Source organism: Somniosus microcephalus, chromosome 10 (assembly GCF_052327205.1).
Source record: "Somniosus microcephalus isolate GS21.2 chromosome 10, FLI_Smic_1.0, whole genome shotgun sequence".
In the NCBI taxonomy this organism is placed as follows: domain Eukaryota; kingdom Metazoa; phylum Chordata; class Chondrichthyes; order Squaliformes; family Somniosidae; genus Somniosus; species Somniosus microcephalus.
The window spans coordinates 186,348,138-186,361,033 of NC_140996.1; the positions used below are offsets into that span (position 1 = coordinate 186,348,138).

Here is a 12,896-nt window from a genome sequence, read left to right on the forward strand (position 1 = left end):
TTCCTGGCCACTAGCTCAGGTTAAACCAGACTGTTTGCAGCTTTGGCATCCTGTCCAAACCCGAGCTGAGCATCTGACCTTATATCCTTTCCATCACATTGATGGCCTACTTCCAATTCCGTACCATTGCCCGCCTCTGCTGCTACCTCAGCCCATCTGCTGCTGAAACACTCCTACATACCTTGTTACCTCCAGATTCGACTATTCTGATGTTCACCTAGCCGACCTCCCATCCTCTATCAATTTCAGCTCATCCAAAACTCTGCTGCCAATATTCTATTCCACAGCAAGGCCTTATGTGCACCCTCTTCCTTTTACCCGACCGTTGGTGGCTGTGCTTTCATCCACCCAGGCCTATCCTCCAGAATTCCCTTCCTAAACCCTTTGCCTTTCTCCTTCCCTCTCCTCATTTAAGACTCTCCTTAAAAGCCACCTCATCGACCAATGATTACGACCACATATCCATGCCAAAACTAAGACCGCCTATTTCCACCTCCGTAACATTACCCGTCTCCACTCCTGGCTGAGTTCATCTGGTGCTGAAACCCTCATCCATGCCTTTGTTACTTTTAGACTTGACTATTCCAACACATTCTCTTGGCTGGCCTCCCACGTTCTGCCCTATGTAAACTTGAGGTCATCCAAAACTCAGCTGCCCGTGTCCTAACTCACACCAAGTTCACCCATCACCCCTGTGCTCGCTGACCTACATTAGCTCCCGGTTAAGCAACGCCTCGATTTTAAAACTCTCATCCTGGTTTTCAAATCCTTCGATGGCCTCGCCCTCCCTATCCCTGTAATCTCCTCCAACCCCCCAAGATATCTACGCTCCTCTAATTCTGGCCTCTTGAGCATCCCTGATTTTAATCGCTCAACCATTTATAGCCGTGCCTTCTTTTGCCTAGGCCCTAAGCTCTGGAATTCCCTCCCTAAACACTCTCCACCTCTCTACCTCTCTTTCCTCCTTTAAGACGCTCCTTAAAACCTACCTCTTTGACCAAGCTTTTGGTCATCTGCCCTAATTTCTCCTTATGTGGATCGGTGTTAAATGTTGTTGTATGACACGCCTGTGAAGCGCCTTGGGACATTTCACTATGTTAAAGGAGCTATATAAATACAAGTTGTTGTTGTTGGTCATCTTTTCTAATATTCCCTCCTTTGGCTCAGTGTCAATTTTTTCCATACACCTCTGTAAAAATGCCTTGGAACTTTTTTCTGCATTAAAGGTGCTATACAAATCAAGTTGTTGCTGTATGTCAAAATGCTATTCACATCATTTTCCTGGGTCTGCACCTGGCAGAGGCCCAAACAGTGGTACAGCCACTGAAGGTGGGCCTGACAGGTTGCACCCAGATTGGAGAATCTAAGAAAGGGCTGCCAACAACTTCCTTACACCTTGAACAGATAAGTATTTGTTTTAAAGGCCAGCAAGGACAATCACCGGGGCTGTAGACCATCTAATTTTACACAGCAGCCAGAAGGCCCAAAATTGGCAGACAGTAGCACTCTATTTCATTTCCTGTGCTTCTTTAGTCTTGACAAAGGGTTTTCACCCGAAACGTTGACTCTATTTTCTCTCCACGGATGTTGCCTGGCCTGCTGAGTTTTTCCAGCATTTTCTGTTGTTATTTCGGATTTCCAGCATCTGCAGTATTTTGCTATCGTATTTTGCTATCGTCATAGTAGCACTCTAAAGCTTGCAGCAGAACTCAAGTTTCCTTCCCAGATCTGAGGTGCACACCCATTCACTGAGATATTTGTGTGCCTGGGAGAAGGCCAGAGAATGCTAATTAGCTAGACTGTGATATTGTTCTAGGCTAAATTTAGCTCCAATTGGTGCAGTGCAGTAGCACTCAAACACACTGGGGTGGGAAAAGATTAAAACCTGCTCAAATAAATCTACCCCTATAAATCTCACAGTGCATATTAAAAATAATAATAGATACCCTGGAGTGATTTCAAAGCTGTAAGGTCATCTCAGTTTTCAGATGATATAATCATCTCCAGGATCCATTATTCTCCAATGTATTTTAAACATTTATAAATATAACTTTAGAAAAAAGAGTGAAAAGAATGCCATATGTTCCAAACGTATGTAAAATCATTTGAATGTATAATTAGAATATTTTATTCTGAAAATGTTATATAATTTTGAATTGCTATCTAATTAACACAAAGTTGATTTCAAATGGATCTAACCATTAGCTTCATCAGGAAAGAAGTCCTCATTCAAATGTGCTACATGCTGTGGAAGGATTTGCACTCGTTTTACTTTGTAGTTGCCAGATTGCAACACGAAAGTTGGCTGTTTCTATCCTGAAGGAAGTTCGTGCTTTGTTTTCAGCTTTAGGACAGTCAGAGGTATGAACTTTTTTTTTCCCTCTGTAATGAAAAATATTATAATACATATTAAGAATAAATGATAATCAAGACTATCTTATGGTTTTGCATTTGCAAAGCTGGTAATTCAAAATTGGTTATTTACAAACATGATGGCCCGACACACCTGGGAATGGGAGGGAGGAACAAGACCCAAGATGGGAAGGGGGAATGGAATTTGGGGCGGGACCTGTTTACGCTGGGTCTCCTCCCATTTTATTAATGTTTTGAAATTCCAACGCATATGGGGCAGGTGCAAAAGGTGCACCCTCCCTTTCCATCATGAACAGCAGTCAATCGCAGAAATGGCCACTTCCCCAAACAGAACAGCAAGATGCACTCCAATTTTCCTGACCCTGCCATGGGGCTGAGCAGTAGTATGGGTGCCTGCACCTTTAATCCACTTTACCACTTCTAATCCACTTCACACTGGGCTATGTTGATGGCTAGAAATTCTAGTCCACCTCACTTCTGGTGGAACATAGCTCAAGGAATATCAGCCCCCAAGTACTTACGCTAACATGACAATAGTAGTTCCGAATGATCAATCTCAAAAATTAAAGATAAATTTATAAAGAAAACCACATTTTCATGTAAAGTATATTCAAAATAATTGTATTTTGTAGAATTGTGTCTAAACTTGGCATAATTCAATCTGCATGCGTATACTGACATAATTGTTCTTCCAAACACAGGATGATGATAAGCCAATGATTGAAGTTATGGATCAGTTGAGTTCATCTATTCTGGAGAGTTTTATCCATGTAGCAGCCTCAGATTCAGTAAGTACAAATAAATTATTGACTGTGAATTTAGAATACTAAAGGTGCTTTCCAGACTTGGTGTACATATCTTCAGAAACTACCCAAGACTAAACAGTACAAGAGGACGATTTTCAAGTCGTGTCCAAAAAGCGAACAAAGTTGGCAAAGCAGCCACTCCACTTACCCGTTCCTGCCAACGTAGGGTCTGGGCTATTTCAGTACCTGGATTTGCAGCCTCCCGCCTGTTTCAGGCAGATGGGCTGTTTGCCAATTTGCAGGCTTGCCTGACACCCCCCGCCCCCTCCCCCATTATTTTTAATTGCTGGCCGACAATTTTTACGGTGAGAAACAGGGGGCCGGCAGTTGAAAATAGCCCTCAAAGGAATCATGAAGCAATAAAGACTGGGAGTTACATAGAAAAATCAGTTTTGGATGACTAAAATAGTTATTAGAAGAGGTAAGTGGGCAATAGAAAGTCATAATTTTGGTGATAATAAGAGAGATTAAAATGAAACCTTTATGTACAAAGTATATGAGTGTTAAAAACCAGGTAAATCTCTTCAGAAATAAATTAAGTAGAAATATTAGAGAATCAGAATAGGCAGTTATTATATATGAAGAGTGTGGATAACTTCCAGATCACGTCAAATTGACTGAGACAGATTCTGCACACCCAGTGGGGAGTGTCGTTTACAGGGAACGTATCACCAACTTCCATGTTGCAATTTGAGCCCACAATTTCCAGCAATAAACTACTTGCAAGCATGGGAGCTCAGAATTGGCCCTGATAACATATGTAGATGCTTCTGAACATTCATTAGTCAGGCGGAAAAATGAGTTTTAGGCACTAGGCAGGCTATATTTAGTAATAATACCATGCTGTAATGTGGGCTTCACAGACAAAATTGCTTATTTTCTCCGCTAATAACTGTCCCTTCTTTCCTTCCCCTTCCACCCTCAATTGCCATATCCTATCCCACACCAAGTCCTGCTCACCCATTCACTGCTGACCTGGTCCCCTCCACATCTCCACCTCACTCTCCTCCTTTAAGACTCTTCTTAAAACCCACCTCTTTGACCAAGCTTTTGGTCAACCCCTCTAATCTCTCCATCTTTGGCTCCTTGTCTGTTTTTTGATTATGCCTCTGTGAAGTGCCATGGGATATTTTTCTATGTTAAAGGCACTGTATAAATGCAAGTTGTTTAAGCCTGAAGGGGCTCATTACAGTTAGATTTTTAAATAGAAATAAAAATTAATTATCTTAATTTTTAAAATGATGTGTCTGTGAATTACAGTACTTAATATGGTAGGTCCCAGCACTAAGGTAAGTCTTCAGGGGGGAGGTCGGACAGGGATTCTGGTCAGGGAAGGGCAGAAAAGCCCAGAGTAGGGGAACCTCGCGGTTTCCTTGTCTGGCCAGGAGGAGCACACCTGCTCTTCCTGGCCCACAAGTAAACTTTTTTTTTTAAACTTAGCTTTCTGGGCCTCTTCTGACCTAGGATCCACTTTCTAAGATCTTTGGCCTGGTAAGGAAGCCATCACTGTTCCCCCGCTCAGGCCTCAGGTTAATATTGCAGTTGGCCTCGATGATCTGCATATTTAAAGAAGGTCCCCGATGACTTCGAGCAGGTGTCCTTTCCACTTGCAGTTTAAAATTGTAGTCAGCCGGATTGGAGTGGGAAGCCAAAGGGTAAGTCCGCCACTCCATTTTAAAGCTTATGCCAGGTGGTGAGGGTTAAAATCCTCCCTCACCGCCCCCCCCCCCCCCGCCCCCTCCAACATAAGGTCTTTCTCATTCATGGAGTAAATACTGTGCTGAATGTGAACGTAACTTTAACATTGATTTCAGAATAATTTAATATTTATAATTCTGTACAGACCACCTTACCCTTTGGACACAATGGTGATTTACAATGGCTGGTAGAGTGGAATGCAGTTTTGGTTAACAGCCATTATGATGTAAAGAGTCCTTCTCATGTCTGGATATTTGCACAATCCGTGAAAGATCCCTGGGTTCTGTGCCTCTTCAGCTTCCTCAGACTGGAGAATCTTCCAAAGCATTGCCCTACTGCACTTAGCTATGCCTGGCCATATGCCTTTACCAGATTGCAGCTGTTGATGCCTCACATTGATCCTAAGTAAGTAATATTGAATATATTGCTGCATTTTTTTTAAATGATGAGAAACCACAGGAAGTATTATTTTATTATGCTAACCTTTCCCTCTCTCCTTAGCCTTGCTCAAGACGGTAGTTAAGCAATTTGGAGCAAAACCAGACCTGGTCTAGGCTCTAGACATAATGAAAGGATTTGTTTTTTGACCCAAGTGATCCTAAGCAAAGGCTGAATGCACATTTTCCATGTAATGGCTGTACCACTTAAAAAGAATGATCAGCAGGAAACAATAGAACCAAGGCAGCTTGTGGAGGCACTGTTGAATGGAATGAGCAGGCAGTGGGAAGAGGCTCGCGTGAAGTGAATTGTCTGTAAATTATATGTAATTCTATGCATAGTTCCAGCAGACAATAATTGGTTTAAGATCGACTACAATTTCACATTTCTGCTGTTGTTTTGCAGTAGTCCTATGTACACAAAAAAAGTGAGTACCGCAAGTGTTGGGGACAACTATGTGACCCTTTGGAGGAACTATCTTATCCTTTGCTTTGGAGTAGCAAAACCCAGTATCATGAGTCCTGGTCACCTTAGAGCTTCAACTCCAGAAATCATGGCTACAACGCCTGACGGTAGTTATAGCTATGATAACAAGGTACCAATGTTTTTCTTTAACATGGGGGAAAATTGAATGCTTTTCAACTGAGTAACTTTCTACTGCAAAATCAAAGTTCTTGAGATGATGTATTTTTTAATTTATTTAGAGAACGTTAATTTTGAAGTGATTTTAGCCCATGATGTGGTGGGGTATGTCTCAAAAAACAATGTATGGCACTATAATGAGCAAGTGTGTAGGTTGAACATATACTCTGCTGAGTTACTTGTCTCAGCCCTGTTTCTGTAAGGAGGAGCTGTTGGAGGCACTATGGCTTACTGTTGGAAAAGAGGAAAGAAGACAAACAAGAGTTAATCCATGGTATTTTTGTGTGTCTTTTTGCTCATTGTCAGCTTGGCTCAGTGGTAGTACTGTACCTCTGAGTCAAAAGACTTGAACACATATGTTCTTTCAAAGAAAAACAAGGAGTTCTTCCAGTATTCTGGTAAACATTCATTCCTCAATCAACACTATCATAACAGATTAACTGGTCATTTATCCTGTTTGCTGTTTGTGGGACCTTACTGTGTCCAAATTGGCTGCTGTGTTTGCCTACATAACACCAGTGACTTCACTTCAAAAATAATTAATTAGTTATGAAGCAGTTTGGGAAGTCCTGAAGACATGAAAAGTAGTATAAAACTGCAAGTTCTATTTTTCTTTCGTGGTGGTTCAAAATCGCATAGGAACAGGCTCTCTACTGTTCTCTCTTGGGTGCACATTTTGGGCTGAATTTTGCTGGCGCTCAGAGGGTGGGTTTGGAGAAGGGTCTGCTGTCAAAATGGCAGTGATTGATGGCGGAGCGGAAATCTGCTCTGAACCTGCCTCCGTGTCAGTTTCCCAAGTGTGGGGTCTGCCTGCGCTTTGCAGACCCAGCACTAAGCGACGGGTCAGGCAGTTGAGATACTTAAGAAGCTGCTTAAAGGTATTTAAGCAGCACTTTACCAGGTCCTAACGATTTTGCCATGCTTTATACAAGGTTCCCGGCGCTCGGAGATCATGTCAGGTAAGTGTGTCGGGTTCTCAGTGACTCTCCATTGCTGTGACTAGCTGACAGCTGCAAAAGTGGTATAAAAGCTACCATTTCACACCTGTTCAATTTCCAATCTTAGAAGCTGGAACCTTTAGGATTTGGAATACACTTTTCAGCTTTATGGAGGTTTGAAATGTTTGGAGCAAACTCTCTATCCAGTGTCACCTCCTTGGAGCAATTTCTCTCACCATTGACAGATTGCTTGTGTCATCTCAACTTCAACTGCCATCTATTCCATCAGCATCAGTGCCCTTGAAAAAATGTCACCTTGGTCCTCAGAATCCCACCACGATCAACTCCAACACCAGCAGCACCAACCTTCTCCGCAATCACCTGATGCTGCACAGGACACAAAACATCAGCACCCGAGCGCATTGCTGCCCGAGAGGCCAGGGATAGCCTCACCATGGCCAGATTTACTTCACTTGATGCTGTACACCCTGGCTGCCACATGATGCGCCAGGCTGGCTCCACCCCACACCAACACCATAAAGCATCCCGACAATGCCCAAGCCATTCCTCTCACACTCATCACCATTGAGGGGGGTACCATTATGTCTCCTCATTCACTGCAACTCACTAAGCCACTTCCAAAGGTGCACACAGATCTGTCCAAGAAGGCAAAGTGTTGAAAATAAAGATTTGAATGTTTGACAACACATTCACAGAAACTTTACATGAACATTGGTGATAACACCCAACTGCCTACACTTATGTGTTGTTAGTTAGTATGATTGGACAAGGATGAGGGTGAGTGTGAGGGGTGGCTAGTGAGATGGGGAAGTGATAATGTAAATAGAGAGGGATGGGTGGAGGTGCAAGGTAAGTTGGTGTGAGTAAGGATGTGCAGGAGTAGGGAAGGGAAGGCAGAGTGATGGGGATGTGATGAGTGGCACAGCAGGATGAGGCTGAGTGTGGCTTTGCAGTAACGTTTCGTGATCTCCTGAGATCATTGAAAGGTTTGCGCCACTGTAGCCTGATCCTCCTGACGACATCCCTGCTTGTGCCCTCCTGTGTAATGTGCAACCAGGCTGAGTTGGTGCCCTGGGGAGGTGTCTTCCGCCTATTGGAAGGGAAGAGAACCTCCCTGCGTGCTGTGACTCCCTCCATAAGGATTATGCAAAAAATTAGACTGGGTCAGATTGTGAAATACTAGTTTTATAGCATCACTGGTGAATTTTAGATAATATTTAATTAGCTGTATGTTTTTTGCTTTTTGGTATGAAATGACTTAAAGCCTTTGAGGTAAAAAGTGAAATCATCATCTATTTGTGCTAGAAAGTTCTTCAATATATTTTAGGGTTGTCATTATTTATCATTGCACAGGTCATAGGAACGCCATCTGTGGCAGTATTGTTGAAACAACTGGTCCCATTGATGCGTGCTGAAAGCATAGAAATTACAGAATCACTGGTACTGGGATTTGGAAGGACGAATTCTCTTGTGTTCAGGTACCTCAAAAACCACTTATTTGCCTTGCCTACTAAAATGTAACAATTATATTAAAGTCAGATCAAGTCTTTGATTTCATTTTACAATTTTTATTACAGTGATAATTATGAATTTCAGTAATGGAATAATCACCTTTGTATTTAAAGTCATTTGCTGACTATCTTATAGTTTGAGTGTTCTGTACATTTCTTTAAAGGTAAAAAAACACAAAAGCCTAGAATTTCCACAAACCTGTTTAGGGTCACAGAAGTGCTGTGGAGTGATACTTGCAATGCCACTTTAACGTTGAAATAAAGGATAGATTGCCTTTCAAAAGCTAGGCTTTATTAACCTTAAAAAACCAGCAGTACATGTTGAGCACCCAGTCTCAACCAAACTGTAGAAAACTGAATTTAAGATGGCCACCACAGGTCACATGGAATCAACTAACCAATAAGTTTACAGCATATATCTCAAGGCAGGAAAACAGGCAACCAATTACAATGCTTCTTATAAAACAAGAATAATCACCACATTCACCCCTCCTTTAAAATATACTTCAACCTAGGTAGCCTTTACAGTTTACAATTAGTTATTTATGACTAGAGCAATACATGTATAATGCCTTCAACAATTTTAAAATTTTACTATTAAATTATTAATTATTTTAAAAGTCCATTTTTAATCGGTCGACCGGATATCTTGTTCGTGTCGACCTTCTTAGCCTTGGTGGAGTTCCTTGCCCTCCCACACCAGGAGACACAGAAATATCTTCTGCAGGGAGGCTATCAATATCCCGATTATCAACGGTTTCCGGATTGGAAGTCCCATTAGAAGGTAGACTGGGAGGGTCATGAACATCCATCGGGGGCAGACTAAGAGAATTGTAAGTGTCTGCAATAGGATTGGAAATGTTCATAGTATCTGTGACGACATCAACATTATCTGAATTATGGCTATTGTTAATGTCCTCAGGAGAGGGCTGGCCACCACAAGGAGCTAAGTCTTTAACTGAAACCGTACTTTCTTTCCCATCTTGGAATCGAATGTGAGCATATTGGGAATTTGCCTCCAATAGCTCCACCTCCTCCACTAAAGGATCATACTTTGACAGTCTAACATGGCGTCGGAGCAGCACAGGTCCCTGCATAGTAAGCCATGAAGGTACCGAATATCCCGTAGTGGATCTCCGCGGATAGTTGAAGAGCCTTTCATGGGGGGTCACATTAGTAGCCGTTGAAAGCAATGATCTAATGGAATGCAGGGCATCAGGCAGTACCATTTCCCACTGTGTATTCTTAAGGTTCCGGGATCTCAAAGCCAACATAACTGCCTTCCAGATCACCCCATTGTATCATTCGCACTGTCCATTACCCTGGGGATTATACGGGGTAGTTCTGCTAGTAGAAATTCCCCGACTCTGGAGGTATTCCTTCAACTGGGAAGACATAAAATAACTTCCCTGATCCGAATGGATATACGCAGGCATCCCAAAGATGACAAAAAGTTGAGTCAGACATTTAATAACTGTAGCAGCTGATACATCTGCACAAGGAAAAGCAAAAGGGAACCTTGAAAACTCATCCACAACAGTAAATATATATCGATTCTGAGTCGTTGAAGGAAGAGGCCCCTTAAAATCAACGCTCAGGCGTTCAAAGGGAGAAGTAGCCTTTATAAGATGAGCTCGTTGAGGCTTAAAGAAATTCGGTTTACACCGGGCGCAGACAGAGCATGACGAAGTCATCCGCTTGACGTCTTCAACTGAAAAGGGCAAATTCTTACTGCGTACGAAATGTATCATCCTCGTAACACCAGGATGGCACAAAGCATTATGAAGATTAATAAGCGTATCTCCGTGAAGCACAGAACAATAAGCCCTCGACAGCGCATCAGCAGCGACATTATCCTTCCCCGGACGATAGACTATATCGAAATGGTAGCATGCCAACTCGATCCTCCACCTCATTATTTTATCATTCTTAATCTTTCCGAAATGTTTGACATCAAACACGAAGGACACAGATTTTTGGTCAGTTACTAACGTAAAATGTCACCCAGATAAATAATGTCTCCATTTACGCAGTGCTTCTACTATTGCGTACGCCTCTTTCTCTATTGATGAATGTCTCTGCTCACTATTGCTCAGAATACGTGAGAAAAAGGCCACAGGTCTTCCATTTTGGTTCAGGGTAGCCCCAATTGCAAAATCGGAAGCGTCCGTCTCAATCACAAAGGGAACCTGCTCATCAATAGAATGCACAACTGCTCCAAGGATATCCTTTTTAAGATTATCAAAACGCATCCTGGCCTCCCATGATAGAGGATATGTTGTAACCCGAATAAGGGGCCGGATCTTCTGCGAGAAGTTTGCAATCCAATTCGAATAATAAGAAAACAGTCCAACAACTCGTTGCAAGGCCTTAGAATTAGTAGGGCAAGGTAAATCAATCAGTGGTCGCAGCCGTTCTGGATCTGGTTTAATCTTGTTTCCCGAGATAATATACCCCAGTAAATTTACCTCGGTGGTCGAAAAGATACACCTCTCTTTACTGAAAGTTAAGCCAACTTTTTCCGCAACTTGAAGGAATCTTTCTAGATTAAAATCGTGCTCCACCCTTGATTTGCCACACACCATGATGTCATCTAAATATGAGAAGGTGTCAGAGAGAGAATTATCACTTATAAAAGCATCCATTGCCCGTTGAAAACAGGCGACACCGTTAGTAACACCGAATGGTACTCGGCAAAACTGGTACAGCTTTCCGCCAGCTTCAAAGGCCGTATATGGTTTGTCCCTCTTAGCGATAGGAATCTGATGATAAGCACTCTTTAGATCAATAGTGCTAAAAACCTTATATTGAGATACTTTATTGATAAGCTCATCAATCTTAGGCAGGGGGTACGCATCTAATTGAGTATACCTGTTAATAGTTTGAGAGTAGTCTATCACCATTCGCTTCTTATGTCTCTCATTAGTGGTGACAACTACCTGTGCCCGCCAGGGTGAAAAACTAGGTTCAATGATTCCTTCCGATAAAAGACGTTGAACTTCAGAATTAATAAATTCTTTATCCTGACTGCTATACCTTCTTGACTTGGTAGCAATTGGCTTACAATCCGGCATCAAATTGGAAAAAAGTGATAATGGAGAAATGAATAAAGAAGTTAATCCACAAATAGACAAAGGTGGCTTGGTTCCTCCGAAAGAAAGACTGAGGGACTCATGTAATTGAAGCACATCATGACCAATCAAAATGTCCGCACAGAGATTAGGCAGAACGGATAGGCGTATATCAGTATACGTATTACCTAGGAGAATTAATTTCACAAGGCAACAACCAGCTACTTGTGAGGTGAGAGTCGTCTGAGCCATACACACCTGATAGGAAACAGGCGAAATTTCAAACGCTTCTCCCTCACAAACTGAAGACTTATAAAGCTCTCAGTACTGCCCGTATCTATAAGGGCCTTCACTTCTAACCCATTAACTTGGGCCATAACTATAGCTTTGTTTAGGCCATGGGAAAAGGTGGCAGAAACTGATGCAATAAACGCCCTATCTAAAGGCTGAATGGTCGCAGAGGAGGCAACCGATTTGTAAACACGTGCGTAATGACCTCCCTTGCCGCATTTACTACACACAGCCTCCCGGGCAGGGCACTTCAGACGGGGGTGCCGGGCGTTCCCGCAAAAATAACATTTCTGAATCCTAGAGGCAACAGCTGCCGAAGTAGAAACTGTTTCGGAATCTGGCAAACCACTCCTATTAAACCCACGTAACTCCCTTTCATCCGGAACTGCCGAAACCACGGTCGCAGGCCGATCAAAAAGAGCATAAGAATCCGAACTTCTCTGAGCCAAATCCAATGTAGAGGCTTGCTCAAAAGCACTCTTAAGATCCAAGATCTTATTTTCTAATAACCGCTGACGAATTGATCTAGACAGTAATCCATTAATAAATGCATCCCGTACCGACTCTTCCCTATGTTCTTCTGCAGACACGGCCTTATAATTACAGTTAGCACCAAGGCGCCGGAGTGCTTGTAAATAAGCATCCAAGGATTCTCCCGCCTGCTGCCTACGGGCAGATAAAAGGTGACATGCAAATACCTCATTTTTGGGTTTAACAAAAAAAATTTCCAACGTAGCAATAGCCAATTCATAAGTTTCACAGTCCAAAATATACTTATACACATCCGGAGCAATGTAGTTGATTAGTATATCCAACTTATTTAGAGATTGCTGATCCAACACACCCAAAAAGTTTTTAAATGTACGATACCAATGTTTCCATTGATCATCCACTCCTGCAGAATTAGGGTCAGCATTAAATCGTTCCGGTCGAAGATATCATCCCATTATAGCAAAAGGTTAATAAATTGAAATAAAGGATAGATTGCCTTTCAAAAGCTAGGCTTTATTAACCTTAAAAAACCAGCAGTACATGTTGAGCACCCAGTCTCAACCAAACTGTAGAAAACTGAATTTAAGATGGCCACCACAGGTCACATGGAATCAA

The 12,896-nt window shown here is 42.2% G+C and overlaps 1 protein-coding gene across 6 annotated transcripts in view; it reads left to right on the forward strand.

Annotated features, from left to right (window-relative positions):
- LOC147111928 (protein furry homolog) overlaps window positions 1–12,896 on the forward strand; it is a 486,257-nt gene that overhangs the window by 212,402 nt on the left and 260,959 nt on the right. For 5 of the 6 annotated variants that reach the window (XM_085999325.1, XM_085999321.1, XM_085999322.1 and 2 more), the window contains exons 19-23: window positions 2,206–2,361; window positions 3,075–3,161; window positions 5,023–5,282; window positions 5,721–5,910; window positions 8,270–8,394. In XM_085999325.1, the coding sequence (XP_085855451.1) occupies window positions 2,206–2,361; window positions 3,075–3,161; window positions 5,023–5,282; window positions 5,721–5,910; window positions 8,270–8,394 (818 nt within the window). The remainder of the gene's footprint in view (window positions 1–2,205; window positions 2,362–3,074; window positions 3,162–5,022; window positions 5,283–5,720; window positions 5,911–8,269; window positions 8,395–12,896) is intronic. The other variant, XM_085999323.1, reaches the window with a different exon arrangement.